Raw genomic sequence first — 20,191 nt, forward strand, 5'->3', positions numbered from 1 at the left:
ATACGCACACACACATACTGAAATAGCATTTCCCTATTTAAGCATTTGCTTACTTTTAAATAAAATATGTTGAACCTTAAGCTCTTATTTTTAGTAGAGTATTTTCGCTCTCATATATTCATAAGAAATTTTAGACCCTTATTACCCCCTTATTATACACCCCCTAAGTTATTCGAACGCTTTCCAGAACTATTCTTTTTTTTTGGGGGTTTGTTTGGGCACAACAACTGTGAGAATAATAAATTAATGGCAGCATTAGGGGGTAAATGAATGGAAGGACAGAGCAGTTGGATTTGATACAGCCATGTCGCAGCGTCAGGACGAAATTGATTATCAGCCAGTGGCAACGACTGGTGAAGACCAAGGACATTCCTCATCGTCATCTTGTTGTAGACGACCAAATTGCTTGATAAAAGCCAGGGAAATGGAAAAAGGACATGGTATATGCTGTTGCACTCATGGCTACATGATACCTATATTTATCCTATTTGTCCTGGTTCTGGTTATTCTTCTCTTGCCTTGGAACACCTTTCATAGACGCGAGGAGCAGGCGAATCACGCTGTGGCCACACCGTTACCCTGCCAAATGCAATTGGTAGAAAGCTTACCCATTGGCCTGAATTTTTCGGATGATAGTCCAAGTTTTCTGACTACTTTTGAAGCATTTCAGTGGTTGATAAGCAACGCGAAGATAAGTCTGGACATAGCTGCGCCCTATTGGACATTGCGGGGCGTAGACATTAATGATAGCAGCACTCAGCAAGGAGAACATCTCTTCCAGCGTCTTTTAGCCAACGGAGATACTGGCAAACCAAAGATACGCCTTAGGATTGCCCTAAATAGCAATCAAGAAAGTTTTTGGTATGCAGACGCCCGAATATTGGCAAACTATGGAGCTGCCGATGTAGTCGCTGTTAACCAAATGAATTCAAAACTTTTGATAGCCGATAACCAGCATTTCTATATAGGTAGCTCAACTATGGATTTTCGGTCATTCACCCAGGTTAAAGAATTGGGGGTCTTGGCCAAAAACTGTCCGCATTTAACTCGTGATGTGGTCAAAATCTTTAAGGCATATTGGCATGTGGGAAGCGGCAATGAGATTCCTAGTTTCTGGCCCTGGACCTATGATTCCCATTTCAATCGCAAACACCCCATTTTGTTAAATGTGAGTAATAAATACACTATGAAAGCGTTTGTGAGCACCTCCCCTCCATCGCTAACTGCCACAGGACGAAGCCAAGAACTGGAGGCCGTCCTTAATACCATCGACACGGCTTCTTCCTACATATACATAGCGCTTAGGGATTATTTGCCATTACTAAGAATGGAAAATAAAACTAAATATTGGCCCGATATAGATAATGCATTGCGAAAAGCTGCTGTGGATCGAAAAGTTGTAATAAAGTTGCTAATCTCTTGGTGGAAGCATTCGGAACCAAGTGAGGAACACTTTTTAAGGTCTCTTCAGGATCTCAATCATTTGGATGAAAATGTTGACATACAAATTGTAAGAAAAAAAATAGTCGTTCTTAGCTTAACCTAACTTAAATTAAATTCTTTATTTCTTTATAGCGTCGTTTTGTTGTGCCGTCAAATGATGATTTAGATCGTATCCCATATTCGCGATTCAATTATAATTCCTATATGGTCACTGAAAATCAAGCCTATATTGGGTCATCCACCTGGTCAGGAGAGTTTTTTATTCAGTCAACAGGTGTGGGTCTTTTCCTAATGGATAACTTTGATAATATTAATGGAAGTTTGAGAATTGATTTATTTAATGTGTTTAAAAGAGACTGGTTTAGCTCCTATGCATTAGCCTTAAAACCGAATTTGCAAATTTGAATTTGATTGAATATTTTCCAACACTGCCCGCCTGCCTTAGACAAACAGCTGATAATGTCATAACAAAAATCAATTCCAACCTCCAAGTCATTTTGAAGTTTATATTTTATTTAAAATAAAATGGCACAAAAGCCAACTCGTGATATTCTTGGTATTATTTGGCAAAATTTCTGGAAATCTCTGCGGCCGCGTCAATTTCGTGGCAACTATATAGGCGAAGATTATTTTGGCAACAAATACTATGAGATACCAGCAAATCCATCTATTGGGAAGCGCAAAGCCTCTCGATGGTTCGAGCCGGCCGACAAGGATGCCTTCGATCAGGAGCTGACTGCCGAATGGGAGGCATGGCTACGTGGTAGGCGTGAGGAACCCCCCACACGCGAAGAACTGGTAAAAAATCTACAAATAATGGACATGAAAAAACGAAATGCTGCCGAACTGGAGGCAACTTACGCAAAGGCGAAGGATGACAAAGCATTACCAAAACAAGTGGAGGGTCAAACCGTTGGCACATACCCCAAATACAAGGAGTACGAATTTATACCTGGCAAGGAACCTCCAGAGAAATGAAAACTTGCCACAAATAATCAGTTAAAATGTTTTTTCATTTGTAAATTATATTGATAAGTTTAACAATTATATAGGTTACTTCTACCTCTACCAATCGTTCAAATCCAAGTCCTTGACTATATCTACGGCTGCTCCAGAAGCATCGTAATCGTCGCCATCATCTACAACGGGAGTAATTTCAGAAACTGATGCCTTGGACTTTTTCGGTTTCTTTGTTTTCGATTTCTTAGGTTTGGGTTCTTCTACTCCCTCTGTCTCATCGTCTTCCTCAGCATTATAGGGTATATCTAGTTCCTCTTCAGAATCCGAAGGGAAGAGCTCTACTTCTCCTTGCTCATTTCGCACAGGAACTCCTGTCTTTGCCAAAGGACGTTTCATTAGTGGCAAATCATAGTCTGCATTGATTTCATCTGTTTGAGCCGCTTGACGCCGCTTCTTTGTTTCATGCGTCTTTAGCCAGCTAGCGTAATATATATCTAAAGGTGTCCGTTTAACTCTCAGTTGCTGTTCCCAGGCAGATATTGCCTTGGCATCCTTCAGATCCAAATTAAGGCCACTCTTACTACGCTGTTGCTCGATAAAGCGTCCGGTCTCTTGAATTTTATCAACCAACTGTTTCAGCTTTCTTGCATAATTGGCATTGCGACATTCCTTAAGATATGCTTTAATAGCCATTATGGCGGGCACAACTAAGTCACTAAAGGCCAGAGACACAGACTCATGGGCTAAATATTCTAGGAGCAAGGCACACACCTGCTCGATCACCTCATCCCGAAAACCATTTTCTGCCAGCTGGGATTTATTTAACCTTAGCAGGCAGGTGAATTGTAACGGTTTCATGGACACAGAAGTATGCTTGCGGTTGAAGGTGTTGCTGCGGAGGACCTCGACAATCAATGGTAGAACTGGTATATACGTTTGCGTCTCCTTGGTCAGGTTAATAAGCGCCGCTAGACAATGGAAGCGCAATGGGAAATATTGCGCTGTGGGTATTAGACGTATGACACCCATAGTTATGGTGACCAAAGGATAAACCAATGGCTGCAATTGCGGCTTATTTGTGGTAGCTCCCAACAGATCGGCCCATATACGCAATGAATTAATAAATTGCCAATTATATACAGCCTGGAAACTGTCCTTTTTCTTTAGGATCACCGCATTTCTCAGATGAATGGCCAACTGGCGGATGTAAAGGAAAGCATGCTGATAAGTCACATTTAGATCTAAGGCAAACATCTCCACCAGAGAGCGACGCATAAAATTAATGCCCGGCAAAGTGTTGGGCGAGACGAATTTGGAGTTGCGGACATAGGCTAGATACATGGCTTTGAGTACATGATTTAGCATAGTAGCCTGAAGGAAAATAAAATAATTTGTTATAATCTTTATATTAAAGGGCAAATCCAAAAAGACCCACCTGTTGTTTCCTGGTAATCTTCAATATGCACAGAAATGCCAAAACTCGTACTGTTTCGTCTCCAGTAGCCCATAGAACGATTAAACGTTTCAATATGGTCTTGCCAAGCGACGAGAATGGAGCAACCATGCCAGCCATTTGATGTAAATGTTTGAGCAGAACATTTAATATATTTGAACTAGATATTTGCTCCACAAGACGTATCAAGTCGGTCAGATAATAGCGCAAACAGCCCCTTACTTTTACCCATTTCTTGTGCTTGTGCAGTGGCAGCGAACTTTGCGGCTTTACTCCCAGAACTCGCAGAATGGCTGGCTGAAGATGAAGGACACATAGCTGGATAACGCCGTTAAAAGCGGCTGCTCCCGAAACCTTATAAGCAGTGGCATTTTGGTCATCTGCTCCATCGGATGAAATGCTGGCCAGGGCCGAATTAAAGGCTTGTATTACCTTACGCACAATATCGATGGAGACATTCGGTTGGGCTAATTGCTGTGACCATTGATGGAGAAGGTTTAGTGTAATCTTTTGAGGGCCAGTGGCATTGTCATCATCCTGGTCTGCATCCTCCTCGAAATCACTTTCATCACTGGCAACAGCTAGATCTTGGCTTGGCCTGTGGAATTTCTCATCGTCCTTTTCTCCTTCGCTTTCATTCTCTGAAACTTCCGCATCAGAATCCACATCTTTTTCGCCTCCATCTGTTTCATCATCGTCATCGTCTTCGTCACTATCCATCAAATTAAAGTCAAGCAATTTCTTGTCATTTTTCTTAAGAAAATCATAGAATTCGGGATCTATGTCTTTGAGGTTTTCCAAATCCTTTTTGTCTATCCCCTGTTTTTTCGATGTGGCTTCTTTTTTTGTCTTTACTCTGCCTGATTTTGCGATTTTGGTTGTCACCAAGGTTTGTTCCTTTTTCTTTTTTTTCATTAATTTTCTACCCGCATTTTCGTCTGTAGCTATTGCAGCAACTTTTTTCTTTTTAATGCCATCTCCTTTAGGCGTCTGCTTTTTTAACATTTTTTCTCTTTTCGATGCCAACTTCATTTTCAGAAGATTTTTATATTCAAAACACAAATGCACGTGTGCGGTGTTTAAAGTGTTGCCATACCGATGGAATACTGCCACCCAGTGATGGAATAATTAGTGTTGGAAATTTTTCAAATTCACGAATTTCTTAAAACACGAAAATATGTTTGTTTTCTGAGATCATATCACTATATATAGTATATTCTATGTAAATTATCAAGCATCAGATTTTTACTCAGAAGCACCCACATCTACGGTTACAAATTGACTTTTTTATTTGAATTTGTTGCGAGGAAATATTAATTTTGGAAAACAATCTTCCCAAATATCCGAATCACACGTGCTTGTTTTTATCTTTTATTTAAACTTAAGGTTGAGTTTAAGATTGTTTGTTTTTTAAACTTTATTCATCTTTGAAGTTTAGGTAACTTACCCGACTAGAAAGTCCATCCCAATTTTTTCATAACCTTTTCAGGGTTCAACAACGCCAAATTTTTATATTGAAGAATAGAAGAAACAAAAATATAAGTTTATTTTTGTTAAAGTTCTTATTTAGCAATTTTTAATATTAAGTTGGACTAGGGCAAGAGCGCAACTATTCATATCTTTTCGGAAGCTCTCGAGGCTCTGTTGAAACAATATGGCTAAGAAGGCCAGCAATAGATGTATGTTGAACGCCATTCCTGCTGGCTATGAGTCGGATGAAAAGGAACTTGACTTTTATTTGTCACAATTGAAGATCAAACGACTGGAGGATATAACGCATCAGGCCGGCATCGATGGTCTCGACTTTGATGCCACTCTGGATGGGGAGATGCTTTCCTTTTTTAATACATTTCGAGAGAAATGGAATATGTGCAGCAAGAGCAAGTCGCCGTTTTTGGCAAAGGATCTAAGTAAAGCACTAGTTTCCGACAGGGAGCCTCTACTAACGGCTTTAAAGATCTTTGCAAATTGTCCCGATTCAAGTCATGTGAAACCTAAGAGTTTATCACACTTTGTGCTGGACACAGCGTGTAAACTGCAGGAGGAATTGCCACATCTGAGCGAACAATGTGATCGCAACACCAGCATGATAGCATTTAATTTCATAAAAACGACAACGGGTCTTCTCTCTCTTAATCAGTCCATTATAAAGGCGTATCGTTTGTATGAGATTAGGGATTTACTCTTGCCCAAACTAAAGGAAATGCTCGCAAATGGGCACTGCAAGGAGGTGACACAATGGGCTATAAATTTGAATATAACCCATGAGTTTGATATGATGGAAATTGCATTTCCGCTATTAGCTCAGGAGAAGCTGCCACTAGCTGAAGAGTACCTGGACCAGGCAACAAATCAACGTTTGCCATTTGTTAAATTTCTCGATTCGCTTCTGCACAAGAATAAATCGGTGATGAACCTGTGTGAGCCTCACTTGGGGTAAGTTGACCTGTTCAGCCGTTCGTTTAAACATGAATTTTCAATATCAAAATTATTTCATTCTACAGTCGATATAAGAATATGAAGATCTGTCATAATGTGCTAAGCTACCGACCAGTGGCCAAAGTAGTGGCTCGTCTGGCCAAAAAATACGGTTACGATGAAGCCCTCATTCCAAATTATAAATTCACAAAAACCAGCAGCCACTTACATTACCTGTTCCGAGAGTACGAAAAATCGCGCATCAATTTGGCCAGCTATCGAGAACTAGTCAGTGTACATGCCCAGGACTATCCGCTTCAAGTGGAATTTGTGTCTTATGTGGCCAATGCACACGCCTACAATGAGGCATTGTATTGGATTAATGTTTTTAAAATTAAGCCTCACGATTGTCCGTTTGAAATTAAATCCATCGCTGAAAAGCAGGACGAGAAGGAGGAGACGGAACCGGAAGAGGAGGAGGAGCAACCTTCTATGTACCTGACTATGGATTTGCCAGATAATTGCTTGATCATAGTGGACACGGCACAGCAATTCGAAGCCATGATGGAACACTTGCAGCAGGAACATATCATCTATCTAGATTCCGAATGGATGCAAAATGTTTGCCTAGCAAGTCAGCTTTGTTTGCTTCAATTAGCCACTTCTAATCAGGTCTATTTAATTGATTGTTTGGCCCACGAATCTATACTACCAGAACATTGGCGTTTAATGGGCGCAAATATTTTTAATAATACAAATATAATAAAAGTAGGATTCTCAATTACTTGCGATTTGGCTATGCTTCAGCGCTCCCTGCCACTTCAATTGCGTCTTCAAACGGCCCATCATTATCTCGATTTGCGAACTGTGTGGCTGGAATTGAAAAAACAAAAATATGGCGTCGAGCTACCTTTTGGCAATGTCAATAAAGTTGGTGAAGCTCTCACCGATCTCACACTTTTATGCCTGGGCAAGAAACTCAATAAATCGAATCAGTGCTCTAATTGGGCTAATCGTCCGCTAAGGCGCGAACAGATACTTTATGCCGGTGAGTTAAAACAATTTTGTTAATGAAATGCCTTTTCAAATTGGTTTAATAATGACTGACGAATCTTACACAGTTATGTTTAAAAGTAGATTGCATTTACTATTATTGTAATGGGACTAATTCTTTATATTTCTTATTGTTGTAGCCATCGATGCTCGATGCCTGATGCTCGTTTACAATATTTTGATTGATCGTGTGCCCTTTATTAACAGCATTTTTGAAAAGAGCGTTGCGAGCAATAATTTTATCAGACGTGGCGGTGGAGGAGGTGGCGGCAACTTTGGTAACCTTGCCAAATAACACAATTGTTTAAACATGATTGAGCGTTTCCTTACATTCAATCCTAAGTATACAGTAAAAGTTGCAATATTTGAATTGAAACCTGAAAAATAAAGTCAAAGGACAAGCTTTTATTACCCCTTGCAACATGCACAATAAATGAAGTCCATCAGTTTGAAGTGAAATTATACTTTTCGTTCCAACTGGTACGACTATGTCGTAGAATCTCTGGATTTTCAACGTATACAAATTGGATATGCTTGTCTAACTCAGAATTTGAAAATAATTTATTTCCATTTTTTTCCAAGATCACAACGAATTTAATCTAAATCGGCTAGGAACGTTTGACAATGAGCTGATTATTGCTATTATGTTGTGATCAGATCTTCAGAACGTAAACTAGCAAGGTATGGAAATTACGGCACAGCCGTAATAGTAGCTGGACACTGTTTAGAATTAAGTATGTATAGACCCAAGCTGTTGATATATATAAAAAAGTAGACGTACATATATGAATTATTATGCTACTATGTAAAATTATAAATTTTTGTTAAAAAGAAGTATGCTTTTAGTCGAAATTAAAAAGCAAATTTTACTTTGTTCTTCCAGAGTTGAATTACAAACAATTTAATTTTATTTTTAATTCTCTATTTTCTGGCAAATAAATCAAAAACTGTATGAAATATGATAAAAATACAATACAATATGAATTATAACCATGTATTTGAATCTGATCATTAATCAACGACTATAAAATCTATCATGTTCGTTCCTTGAAAAAACGGGTTTGCGGTGAGCACGATACTGTGTTAAAGGATCATCCGAACAAAAAGAAATTTAATTGGGCTTAAAAGATATCGGCTAGTAATTAGGCTTTTTTTCATTTTTGGCACAGTTTTAAAGCAAAAATATTGTTTTTTGGCCAATAGTTCAACTAGTTTTAAATTATAAAAAAAAAATCACAACTGGGCTTAAGCTGGCTTGAGGTCAATGCTGATGATAGAACTTGGTGGTTCTTAAAATAGTTATACAGACAGCCTGCTCCCCTTTTGTGCTGCCTATGATGTAAAATCTTATAAATTAGTAAGATTCATTGACTTCAAGCCGGCTTAAGCCCAGTTTTGATTAACTTAAAAAAAAGGTCGAAATCTAGACAAAAAAAATAATTTAAAAACCCACTTGTAAAATGCTGTTTTTTATTCTCGAACAGCTTCACTGAAGGCCAATCAGTTGAAGCGCTATATCTTTGTCTGTTTTATTCCGATTTACTTCAAATTTTCACAGGACATTCACATGCTAATTACGCTAACATTATGCTTAATAGTATTTGTACCCATTTCTTAATCAATTGCCTCTCTAGACTGTTTTCTTAAATTCTGTATTGAAGATAAGATTCGAGGGACACATAATAATTGGACAGTAGATATGTTCAAAAAAGTTAATAGTTTTATTCGTAAAAATTAATCCAATGCATATGATTTATATGCATGTGTACATATGTATAGCGTGCTCAAATTTATTTGGCATTACAAAAATTTATCAATATAAAATATATAAAAACTTTTGGAGATCTATATAAAAGTGAAAAGGATAGAAAGATATAGAAAGTAAAAAAAATAATTCCTGATGCCTTATTTGAATTCATGAGCATAAGGACTATTCCAATCCCGGTCGAAAACCGATTGCAAATCGTGGCGAATATTCTGATCACTTTCCGTATAATGTGTCTCGCTTAGGGTCAGGCCGATGCCAGCAGTGTTGATAAAATAGTCGCCAGACCAATTCGAAGTACCTATATATGCAGCTCGATCTGTAACCATATATTTGTTGTGATTGACACGTGTAAAGGGCAAGGATTCTTGATCCGGATCAACGGGCACAATGAAACGTCGCTAGATGAAAAGAAATAATGGATTAGCCATTCGTCGGTTAATTTGATTTCGCTTAGACCTACAACTTCGATTGTAATATTTTCCTTCGGCGACGTGAGTTCTTGTAATGAGCGTAGATATTTATCCTCAGAGGGGTTCGAATGCTTCCACCAGGAGATAAGCAGTCTCACCGTCACGCCCCTTCCAACAGCTGCCCGACGAATAGCATCATCAATGTAGGGCCAATAGTGTCTACTTTTTTCGTAAATAATTAAAGGATAATAATCCATGACAGCAATATCTACAAACAATACGGCTTTGTCGATGACATTAATTATAGCATCCAGGTCACTGGTTCTGCTTTTCGGTGCCAGAGAAGGCGGAGCAGCTGATATGAATGCTTGCATTGAAATATTTCCATTCAATTGCACATTCATGGGAGAGTCGATATTGTATATAGTGTCCAAATTTCTACTCCAAGAAGGTAATTGGTCTGGCTGTTCAGAACCCAAAACCCAGTAAGCCTCAAATATTTTACTCACATCGGCTGCTAATTCTGGACAATTTTGACCGAGTATCCCCATCTCCTTGACCTGTGTGAGCGCACGCCAATCCATATTGGCACTACCTAGATAAAAATGTTGACCGTCCACAATCCAAAGCTTTGTATGCAGAACTCCGCCATCAAAGTACTTGGGCATGTTTATGGAAACAACATCGGCAGCTCCATTGCTGACCAGGATTTTGGTGTCCATGCTAGGTGGTAAACTTGAAGGCTCACTTTGGGCAATGCGGATTTTCAGTCTCTTTGTGATATCACTATTTACGCCATTGGACAATAAACGATTAAAGATCTCCTCACCCTGTTTAGTGCTGCTATGATTAGTGCCGGTATCTTCACCTCTTAACGTCCAATAGAATGACCCAATGTCTATTGTTGAGGTGGCATTGTCCAAAAGTTTAGTCCATGCGTCAAATGTGGATATGTGCCTAGTATTGTTTTGGGTATAGTTAAGGCCAATTGGGATTGTTTCTACTAATTGCATATCGCAACTATAAAAAAGCTTAACTTTCGACTTTGGCTCATGGTTTCGTCGCGGCGGCGTGGGTGATTGAAAAAGTGAGGCTCCCAGAAAAAGCAATAGAAAGACCGATAAACATAACATTTGTAGAGCATGTGCAGCCTTGGCTCTTTGTCGGTCACCATTCTCTTCCTGATTCTCCTCGGCATTACTCAGATGCTTGTACGGCAGCATTTTGGGAAAAGAAAACTAATTTTCCTTCGTTCTATTCCGTTAACTTACTGTTGATGCGAAACAGCACCAAGTCCTTGAGTTAACCCTTAAATAACAATGAACAAAGAATGATAACGCCAAACGATCGTGTCACGATTAGAGATGGGCAACAATTTGCACTTCATTGCTGTTGGCTAAATGTATGTGGCGCTCTCTCTCAGCCGCTAGTTTGCCTTTAACAACCGCTGCCGTAAATTTAAACGCATCTCGTTCAAAAGTAAAAGTCATTGGATGTTTTATTCTATAAACATTGATCAATTCCCGTCCCGCGACATATATGTATAGGTGTAATTATTCGGTGATCAATTCCTGTCCCACGACAGTAAGTAACAGTACGCATGAAATCATTTCTAATCAGGGATTTACTCAAAAATGTCATTAAAATCAAATTAATAACAATGAGATAATTATTGAGATTATAACTTTTCAGCTGTTAAGGGTATATACAAGTCGATGCGGTTCGTTTTTATTTTCTCGCTTTAAGCCCTATAAAAATAGCCAAAACAAAGTCAGCTGTGCTTTATCTTTCTTGGAAGGAGCAAAAACTGCAAATGTTTTTTAACAAATCGGTTACACCGGCTAGGTAAATTTAATTTTTAGTTATACGGTTCAATATTTATTCGTTTTATTACAATAGGTTAAGTCAATATCTAGCCAGCCGCGTGGTAAGGAACAGCACTACCACTACTAGCACTACTACCGACTACAATGAAGTGCGACATCACGAAAACCAATCTGAAAATTGGTGGAATCCCAGTGGTCCGATGGCAGCATTGCATGCCTTGAATGAAATAAGGTTTGAAATTTTTGTGTGCAACATTTACGCTAGAAAAATAGTTACCATTTACATATTATGTATATTTATGTGTCTCATAGAGTGCCCTTTATACGTGATGGCCTAGTGGCGCGTGGCCAAGTTAATGCAGATTATATAAATACCACAAATGTGCTACAGGATCAGAAAATGTTGGAAGTTGGTTGCGGCGGAGGTCTGTTAACGGAGCAGCTAGGACGTTTAGGTGCTGATATCACTGGCATCGATTTGGGTGAGAGACTCATACAACGGGCGTGCAAACATTTAAATGAATCGAGTCCAGAACTGGTAACGAAAGTGAAATATAGACTTGAATCTGTGGATCAACATGCCAAAGCACATGGTGAATTCTATACTGCGGTCATTGTTTCTGAGGTACTGGAGCATGTGGACGATAAGGTTGGACTCTTGGAGGCCTGTGTACGTTCACTAAAGCCGGGTGGGTCGATTTTTATTACCACCATAAATAAAACTTTACCCATGTGGATAGGCGGTGTTCTGATTGGAGAATATGTGCTTAATTTAGCACCTAAAGGTACGCATCATTGGGACAAGATGATCTCGCCGTTAGATGTGCAGCGCATACTGGACACAAGTAAGGAAAATATCATCAAATTCATATAAAAACATTAACTGATACATATATTTATTTGGCCTAGTGAATTGCCAGACTGTTTTAATCAACGGTAGTACCTATGATTTCTGGAGAAATACTTGGCGCTGGATTAACTCGACCCAAATGTGTTATGCCCTACAGGCGGTGAAACAAACTTAATAATTTTAAAGAGCTTGTTTTATTAAATGTATACTAAATAACTATTTTCTTGTAGAAATGAACTAATTTTCTTAATCGTCATTGTCATCCTCTTGTCGGGGCTTTTTAAACTGAGGTTTCCTCTGCTGTTGGTGCTGTTGCTGGTGTCTTCGCTTATTGTCGTTTTTTGAATTAAACTTTTTCTGCATTGTCCTGCTGGCACTAGGAGCCTTGTTGGCATAGTATGTTTTGGCCATGTCCTGATCAGATACATCTTTAGGCTGTTCTGGCTTAAGTGTGCTCTCCTTTTCCGCTTTCTCTTGCTCCATAATACGTTCCAGTTCGGGGTTCATTCCACGAAAACTAAGACGTCCGTCGATGAGTTCTTCGCATATGGCATAACTGGTCTCAATTATGAAATTTGAATTGGAGTTGAGCATCTTATCATTAATCTCATTGGAGTACAGTGCACGACTTTGCTCGTCATCGTCTTCTTTGGCCACTTTTACTTTGGTGCGTTGCATGAACTTCATGTCCAGAACGCCACGGGACAGTCGAGGCTTCACCTTAGAAGGCATTTTTGATTTTGGCAGAATTAAATAAAAACAAAACAGCTCCAGACACGTTTTTCACACAATGGAGAATAGAATGTGCCGACCAAAACAAAATATTTAAAATCTGTGTTGAAAAATGTGTGCTGTGTTGGAAAGTATTGCTTAGTTGGGTGGCGGATTTAAAATATTTCGAGTTTTAGAAAAACAATCGAAAAATAATTTTTTATTTTCTTGTATTGGTTTTGTTGAAAAGCTTTTCGTCGACAAAGCAATAAAATATTTTCAGGTAATGATAATCTATTTGCTGTTTTCATGGTCTCTGGAAATACCTTCTTTGGTCTTGCCAGATAGTTTGGAAGAAGTATTTGTTTTAAATATTGCTAAAGTTAATGAGTTTTTATAATTCTTCGCGAAGATCAGTCGACTTTACCTTTGGATTCGAGCATATTCCGAAATTTCAAAAACTATCAGTATATATGGTCTGGATACATAAATATATTTGGCTGTGCCAAGAAAGAACTTTTACGACTTTCACAAAAACTTACATGTACAATGTACATATGTATGTACAAGTATAAATATTTGAAAAGTATTTTCCTTTGTTATTAACCATAGTCTATACCAACGTAATTTACTAAATAAAAATGTTAGATAAATATATTTCGTGACACGCTATGAAGTAGCGGCAGGGTAGCGCGCCACACTTGTCAATGAAGAAAAACGTGGTATTCAAAAACAATCGTCAATTAATATAATGAGAAAGCTGTACGACGAAGACAATAATATTATTTCCTTATTAAAATTAAACGCAGGCATAGTAAAAGAAAAAGTTGTCAAGTAAATAACAAGCAAAATAAATAAATATTCAATTAACATAATACAATTCAGTGTTACAAAACGATTTCAGAAAATTTCACGACTATCGATATGATTTTAAAAACCTAATTCATGCAGTTTTTTTGCAGTCAACGTTAAGAAAATAATATAATTTAAATACCCTAATATTTAATTTTAGAAACTCTAAGTGGTTTGTAAAATTTGACTAGGATTTTATTAAAAATTATACATATTCGGCTAATATTTTAATCGAAATGCAACTCATTATTGCGTTGCTTTGCAACACTAGACAAAAAGTCAGAATATAGGGAGAATGAAAAAAGTGACATAAATGGCGGAAAATTGTGCTTCAAGCGCCAACATTTGTATTTAATTGTGATTTATTATAAAAATCGCTCAACAATAAGTGGTTTAAACTGCAATTGGAACGATCAGCATAACCTTTTTGAACCGAAGAACTATTAAACAATTCCAAAAAGAATTTGAAAACGTAGCCATGTATAAGCGCAAATCTTTGGGTACAGGTACAATCGTAAACAGGGACAGTAGCACCACCAGCAGCAGCCAAAGCCGTGCAGATGGGGATTTGGATGTTGATGAGTCGATGGATGTGAATTCGTACGAGACCTTTCAGATTGAGATAACCCAGCCGGAGGATGAAGATGAGCAACCAACGGGACAGCAACAGCAAATCAAACTGAGCCAATCCCAGAGCCAGCCCCAGCCCGGCCAGCAACGTTCAGTGGGTTCGTTGGTTTTGTTGACTCAAAAATTTGTGGAGTTGATGAAGGCGAATGGTGGCACTATTGATCTGAAAGAGGCAAGCGATCAAATTATTATTCTGTCTTTAAATTGTTTAATTCATTTATTTGAAAAGCAGGCCACCAAAATTTTGGATGTCCAAAAACGGCGCATTTACGATATAACCAACGTTTTAGAGGGCATTGGCTTAATTGATAAGGGCCGTCATTGTTCTGTTGTGCGCTGGCGGTAAGCAATCTTAAGACATGCAATTTTGGGATTTTGTACGATTTTTAAATTGAATTTTAATTTTTTGCCATTCGTTACTTGCTCTAGTGGCGGCGGCTTTCGGGATGCCAAGGATAAGGAGGAATATAACCTGGCCTGTGAACGTACCAAACGACTAAGAACCCTGGAAGATGAGCTTGATGAACAACTGGAATATGCTCAACGCAATTTGCGCTATGTCATGCAAGATGCCACAAATCGTTCATATGCCTATTTAACACGAGATGATTTGTTAAACATTTATGGCGATAATTCAGTTTTCACCATACCAAATTATGATGAGGAAGTTGAAATCCAAAGAAGCAATGTAAGAAAATATTTATTTTTTTTGTTTTATAAAGGTAAATATTAATTTAGCTAAATGTTTTGACTCCGGCGGCTTTAGAGTGAACTTCGTGTCTCGCTCGACAATGGCAGTACAATTGACATACGCTTGGTTACCAATCAAGGGAAATCGACTACAAATCCGCATTATCCTAATGAGTACTTTGATTATCGATGCCTTGATTCGCCATCTCCACCGCCTTCTTCATCATCAGGATCCAGCGAGACTGGTCCTGCCATTAGCACTGGCAATGTTATTACGGATGAGCATACGTACTCATGCAATCCCGACATGAAGGAGGAGATGAAATTGCGAGAGAATGAATTAACGGCGAAGATTATATTTCAAAATTACTTGGCTGGCCATTCGCTGAGAAGGTTTTATCCCGATGATCCAAATTTAGGTGGGTTGGAAATTGTATACGCACATCATTTTTCCAAATTAATATCCCTTTTGTCTTGTTATTCTAGAAAATCCCCCCTTGGTGCAATTGAACCCACCCCAGGAGGATTTCAATTTTGTTTTGAAAAACGACGAAGGCATCTGTGAACTGTTTGACGTTCAGTGTTCTTAAGGACGAAGACTTTACAACGACTGATCGATCGGCCGCGTGCGTTGTGCAAATATTTATGATTAGTACAATTTTTACATATTTTTTAATTCCCTCGTTTGAGGAAATTATATAAAAATTAGTTTAATCCCCTGTGTAAGTTTGCTTATATTAACAGACAAATCAATAAAAACACTTTACAAGTCGGATTAGTTTTGAACTTATAAAATTCATTTAGTAAAATAAAATGGAAAAATAGGTATAAAGTGATTAAATAAAGTCCGGAATGGGGATTTTTTATCGTTAATTTATTTTAACCAAATGTTTTTTTATATTGCAGTTACTGTATCCTTTTTTTCTATTGCATGTTGAAATAAAAAAAAACCCATTTTTAAGTCACCTACAAAAATTTCCTTTTGGCGGAAACAAACAATCGATGTTCAGTAGAGGGTTGCTAATCGATTAGTCAATAATCGATTAATTCGAAGAAGCCAAAAGCCCAGGGTTGTGCGCGAAAACTAACGGAACTTATGAAAAAATACTTCACGTGGTATTGAAAAATTTGTTGTAACTTTTCTTTGTGGAAATCCAGAAAATATTTAGAATGCGCGAACGCGAAAAAAGAGCACTGTGGGAGGAAATGGTATACCAATGTGGTGGAATCTTCTCGGATGAGGAATTGTTTAAGTTTCATAAGAGGTTCTTAAGGAGTTGGGACACTTGTGAATCCGTAGTAATGGTGAAAAAGGTAAGAGAAGAAACTCCAGAGCGTGCATCAATGAGTAATTTATTTATTGATCTTAGGAAGATTTAATGGAACCACTACGAAAGCGTCTAGTGGCGGCGCCAGCATCGGAAAAAAATAAATCGAGATCTGCGTTGACTGGAACTAAGCGTCGTTTTAGCCATCATCAGGAACACTCCGATGATTCTGAAGAATCACTACCTTTGGCTGTTTGGAAAAAACGTGCAAACAATAAAGAACAAAGGCCAACAGAATCTCACGTTGCTCATGTGCCCAAAGCTAAACGGAGCCTTGGTCGTCCCTCAGAAAGTGCCAGGCTTCCGGAGCCGCAAAATGGTGACATGTCAGAAGCAGCTAAAACGATTGCCAAATTTACTAAGAGTCAGGAAAGGTTCCGTGCGAGTGTGCCAGTCGACGAGGAATTGGAGCGGTTCAGAAAGGCAAATTTGGATGCGTTGGTGGCAGAGAAGAGAATAGAGCAAAATGCGGAGATGAAAGCACAGCGCTTAGCAGTGGCGCAACGGAAATCAAAGAACTCTGCCGTAAAAGTTGTAAGCTCAATTTTGGAATTAATGTCACTTAACCAGTTTCTTTTGTTGCCACAGATCGATGAAGTGCAAGCAGCGCATATTGCACCGGGGGTAATTGATTTGTCACCACCTAAAGAATTGCCGAAGAAGGATACCCGTAAGATGCCAGGTGACAGCAAAAAGATTGCTGAGAGGATCAGACCAATTACCCAAGTACGCCCACCGGGGGTAATTAATTTGTCACCAGCTACAGAAATGCCAAAGAAGGATACCCGTAAAATGTCAGGCGACAGCAAAAAGATTGCTGAGAGGAATGGACCAATTATCCATTTGAATGATTCGGTGCAACAAAAAGTGGGCGCACCTTTGATGTTAACTTCCATACGCTTTGATCATACCTATAATCTGGCTCCAACTACAGACGACAAGAATTTGCAAACGAAACAACAGAAATATAATGATACGGCAGGTGTAACCAATGATATTGAAGTTGAAGAGCTTTTAATAGACGATGCTTTGGAAATGACTACTCCAATTACGGAAGTTAATATGGATTTATGTGAAATCTTGGAAAATGATTTGGTGAGTGAAATTGAAATATTCACGAATGGGGATAACGCTCAACTCGATATGCATGTGGATAATGGAATAGAGCTCTGGTTACGGGATATCGATACCGAAATGCCAGATAAATTGGATTATGAATTAAATGAAAAACAAGACAAAAACATTCCAAATTGCATAGATGCAATTAATTCATTAACTGACGATATGCCGCCATTAGTGTTCGAATCAAGCGGAAATAACGACACATTAAATGAATTGGGACATTATGATGAACAGCAAAATGAGCCGCCAAATTTTGAGAACATTTTAATTAATCAGTTATCTAATAATAGTACATTATTGGAACTAAAAGCAGAATCAGACATACATAATCATAATAAGGAGGAATTCCTATTGGAGGATCAGTTGGCAACGTCGTTGAAATCAAAGGAAACTACAGTAAACAAGACTCCATTGGAGCTGGAAGCCTCTGAAAACAATGATCTAAGCTATGATTACGAAGATGATGATGTGCTGTCAGTGGCTGCCTCCTGTTATGACTTAGAAGATTTGATAAATGATGAACCAGCAGTAAAAAAAGTGTGCCAGCAGCAGGATGAAAAGAAGGAAAAAATAGATCTACAGAAACTAAAAGAGCAGCCAAAGGTTATGCAATCCCTATATAAGGCGTCCGAGATTAAACCTAAACCTAAACCTAAACCAGTTGCAGTTGCGAAAAATCTGGAACCACTTGCAGAAGCTGCAAAACCGGAACCAATTGAAAATCCACAAGATGAAGTTAATATAAAACGTGCCCAGGCCTTGGCTGCCCGTCGTCCATCCGTTAATTGTCCTGTATTTGCTCCACCCTATCGGCTGCCACAAGTGCCAAATACTAATGATAATATAGCGTGTGTATCCACTGACAATTACAATGCCACGAATCTTGGAATATTCGGCATCAAGTGTTGGCCAAATTTGGACCTTGATTGCCAGAAAGTGGATTGTCATCATGAAGCTCCAAACATTCCCGAAGTCGTCAGACGTCTAATGCGTCTCGATGAGAGCGAGTTGATCACCAGCTACGAGGCAATCAGAGAAAGCAGCGTTCTTTTTCAACAATACATAACGCACTTTGCCGATATATTTGCCAACCGTCGCATGTTTAGATGCTTACTTCAAACGATTGTAGATTGTCGTCTGTATAAAGAATTCATCGCCCCTTGTTTGCTCCACCTTTATACGGCTTTTAAGCAATTTGGAAAGGAAGCCGAGGGTCTGAAATGCATTATGCAACATCTTTGGTTGCCGAGCAAGGCAATTAAGTTTAAAGAATTGACCGAAGCCATTTTGAATATTTTGTCGTCGGCCAATTGGTCAGATTATGCGACAGAATTAACGGATTTGTTTAAGACCCATCACTTTCCCATGCCAAATGATTTTATGACAGCTATTGTAAAATCGGCCTTGATGAAGAGAGAATTATTGCAGTTGGCTTTACAGTTGGTGCTGTTACGACGCGTCGATGGAGTCCATGACAAGGCCCTTATTGAAACGCTAAAAATGATAGCTAACAGCGATGGCACTTCGCAACTAGAATCTACGACTATCACAGCAACGTCTGAGACATTGCAGCAGCAACCTAATAGTAGTGAATGCCAAAATGGTTCGACTAATGATGAATGTGTTAGCAAGAATCGAGCTAGAATATTATCCGTCGACTACCTGCATACCGCAGCGAATGGAGTCTCCACTTGGCACCCCTTAGATAATTACAAACCCAAATAAGAGCAATTATCATTAATGATAACAATATGATAAACGAATTATAACATAAATTCATTTAAGGCTCTTTAATTTACTGATTATTTTCGTACACATTTTCAAATGTTCTATTAAATTTTCAAGAAGAAATGAATTCTGTAATCCTTATTAACTGTTTGACTCACTTTAGCGTTATTATTAAGTAATTAATTAAGTAATTAATATTAATTAATATGATAAACGAATTTTAACATAAATTCATTTAAGGCTCTTTAATTTACTGATTATTTTCGTACACATTTTCAAATGTTCTATTAAATTTTCAAGAAGAAATGAATTCTGTAATCCTTATTAACTGTTTGACTCACTTTAGCGTTATTATTAAGTAATTAATTAAGTAATTAATATTAATTAATATGATAAACGAATTTTAACATAAATTCATTTAAGGCTCTTTAATTTACTGATTATTTTCCTTCACATTTTCAAATGTTCTATTAAAATTTCAAGAAGAAATGAATTCTGTAATCCTTATTAACTGTTTGACTCAGTTTAGCGTTATTATTAAGTAATTAATATTAATTAATATGATAAACGAATTTTAACATAAATTCATTTAAGGCTCTTTAATTTACTGATTATTTTCGTACACATTTTCAAATGTTCTATTAAATTTTCAAGAAGAAATGAATTCTGTAATCCTTATTAACTGTTTGACTCAGTTTAGCGTTATTATTAAGTAATTAATATTAATTAATATGATAAACGAATTTTAACATAAATTCATTTAAGGCTCTTTAATTTACTGATTATTTTCGTACACATTTTCAAATGTTCTATTAAATTTTCAAGAAGAAATGAATTCTGTAATCCTTATTAACTGTTTGACTCAGTTTAGCGTTATTATTAAGTAATTAATATTAATTAATATGATAAACGAATTTTAACATAAATTCATTTAAGGCTCTTTAATTCA

General features: G+C 37.8%; 9 protein-coding genes across 11 annotated transcripts; 6 read left to right on the forward strand and 3 right to left on the reverse strand.

Annotated features, from left to right (window-relative positions):
• The first annotated feature begins 186 nt into the window (after nucleotides 1–186).
• On the forward strand, nucleotides 187–1,856 carry LOC6646606 (5'-3' exonuclease PLD3). Its single transcript, XM_002069247.4, has 2 exons — nucleotides 187–1,510; nucleotides 1,576–1,856. Exons 1-2 carry the CDS (start codon nucleotides 305–307, stop codon nucleotides 1,846–1,848), a joined length of 1,479 nt encoding a protein of 492 aa, XP_002069283.3. The 5' UTR covers nucleotides 187–304; the 3' UTR covers nucleotides 1,849–1,856.
• Nucleotides 1,857–1,904: 48 nt separating this feature from the next.
• Nucleotides 1,905–2,529, forward strand: LOC6646605 (NADH dehydrogenase [ubiquinone] 1 alpha subcomplex assembly factor 2). Its single transcript, XM_002069246.4, has one exon. The coding sequence runs from the start codon at nucleotides 1,969–1,971 to the stop codon at nucleotides 2,419–2,421; it is 453 nt and encodes a 150-aa protein (XP_002069282.1). The 5' UTR covers nucleotides 1,905–1,968; the 3' UTR covers nucleotides 2,422–2,529.
• Nucleotides 2,436–4,949, reverse strand: LOC6646620 (nucleolar complex protein 2 homolog). Its single transcript, XM_002069245.4, has 2 exons — nucleotides 3,839–4,949; nucleotides 2,436–3,774 (listed from the first exon to the last, which is right to left on the reverse strand). Exons 1-2 carry the CDS (start codon nucleotides 4,886–4,888, stop codon nucleotides 2,509–2,511), a joined length of 2,316 nt encoding a protein of 771 aa, XP_002069281.4. The 5' UTR covers nucleotides 4,889–4,949; the 3' UTR covers nucleotides 2,436–2,508.
• A 454-nt stretch (nucleotides 4,950–5,403) lies between these two features.
• On the forward strand, nucleotides 5,404–8,232 carry LOC6646619 (exonuclease mut-7 homolog). The gene is made up of 3 exons (XM_002069244.4): nucleotides 5,404–6,292; nucleotides 6,361–7,322; nucleotides 7,468–8,232. Exons 1-3 carry the CDS (start codon nucleotides 5,511–5,513, stop codon nucleotides 7,620–7,622), a joined length of 1,899 nt encoding a protein of 632 aa, XP_002069280.2. The 5' UTR covers nucleotides 5,404–5,510; the 3' UTR covers nucleotides 7,623–8,232.
• Nucleotides 8,233–9,025: 793 nt separating this feature from the next.
• Nucleotides 9,026–10,840, reverse strand: LOC6646618 (5'-3' exonuclease PLD3). The gene is made up of 2 exons (XM_002069243.4): nucleotides 9,556–10,840; nucleotides 9,026–9,493 (listed from the first exon to the last, which is right to left on the reverse strand). Exons 1-2 carry the CDS (start codon nucleotides 10,726–10,728, stop codon nucleotides 9,233–9,235), a joined length of 1,434 nt encoding a protein of 477 aa, XP_002069279.2. The 5' UTR covers nucleotides 10,729–10,840; the 3' UTR covers nucleotides 9,026–9,232.
• A 389-nt stretch (nucleotides 10,841–11,229) lies between these two features.
• On the forward strand, nucleotides 11,230–12,437 carry LOC6646617 (ubiquinone biosynthesis O-methyltransferase, mitochondrial). The gene is made up of 4 exons (XM_002069242.4): nucleotides 11,230–11,350; nucleotides 11,405–11,563; nucleotides 11,644–12,176; nucleotides 12,241–12,437. The coding sequence occupies exons 1-4, from the start codon at nucleotides 11,319–11,321 to the stop codon at nucleotides 12,354–12,356; spliced, it is 840 nt and encodes a 279-aa protein (XP_002069278.3). The 5' UTR covers nucleotides 11,230–11,318; the 3' UTR covers nucleotides 12,357–12,437.
• Nucleotides 12,357–13,017, reverse strand: LOC6646616 (M-phase phosphoprotein 6). Its single transcript, XM_002069241.4, has one exon. The coding sequence runs from the start codon at nucleotides 12,911–12,913 to the stop codon at nucleotides 12,428–12,430; it is 486 nt and encodes a 161-aa protein (XP_002069277.2). The 5' UTR covers nucleotides 12,914–13,017; the 3' UTR covers nucleotides 12,357–12,427.
• Nucleotides 13,018–14,008: 991 nt separating this feature from the next.
• Nucleotides 14,009–15,839, forward strand: LOC6646615 (transcription factor E2F2). The gene is made up of 5 exons (XM_002069240.4): nucleotides 14,009–14,546; nucleotides 14,607–14,716; nucleotides 14,804–15,062; nucleotides 15,141–15,483; nucleotides 15,551–15,839. Exons 1-5 carry the CDS (start codon nucleotides 14,223–14,225, stop codon nucleotides 15,652–15,654), a joined length of 1,140 nt encoding a protein of 379 aa, XP_002069276.1. The 5' UTR covers nucleotides 14,009–14,222; the 3' UTR covers nucleotides 15,655–15,839.
• Nucleotides 15,840–16,117: 278 nt separating this feature from the next.
• Nucleotides 16,118–19,429, forward strand: LOC111518349 (enolase-phosphatase E1). Of its 3 annotated transcripts, none has more exons than XM_023178145.2 (3): nucleotides 16,118–16,378; nucleotides 16,435–16,926; nucleotides 16,981–19,429. In XM_023178145.2, exons 1-3 carry the CDS (start codon nucleotides 16,235–16,237, stop codon nucleotides 19,237–19,239), a joined length of 2,895 nt encoding a protein of 964 aa, XP_023033913.1. In that variant the 5' UTR covers nucleotides 16,118–16,234; the 3' UTR covers nucleotides 19,240–19,429. The 3 variants fall into 3 exon arrangements, with proteins under 3 accessions (XP_023033913.1, XP_023033914.1, XP_023033915.1); XM_023178146.2 differs by having other exon boundaries at nucleotides 16,435–16,923; XM_023178147.2 differs by having other exon boundaries at nucleotides 16,119–16,378; nucleotides 16,435–16,917.
• The last annotated feature ends 762 nt before the right edge of the window (nucleotides 19,430–20,191 follow it).

Source organism: Drosophila willistoni (assembly GCF_018902025.1).
Source record: "Drosophila willistoni isolate 14030-0811.24 chromosome 2R unlocalized genomic scaffold, UCI_dwil_1.1 Seg167, whole genome shotgun sequence".
Classification (NCBI taxonomy): domain Eukaryota; kingdom Metazoa; phylum Arthropoda; class Insecta; order Diptera; family Drosophilidae; genus Drosophila; species Drosophila willistoni.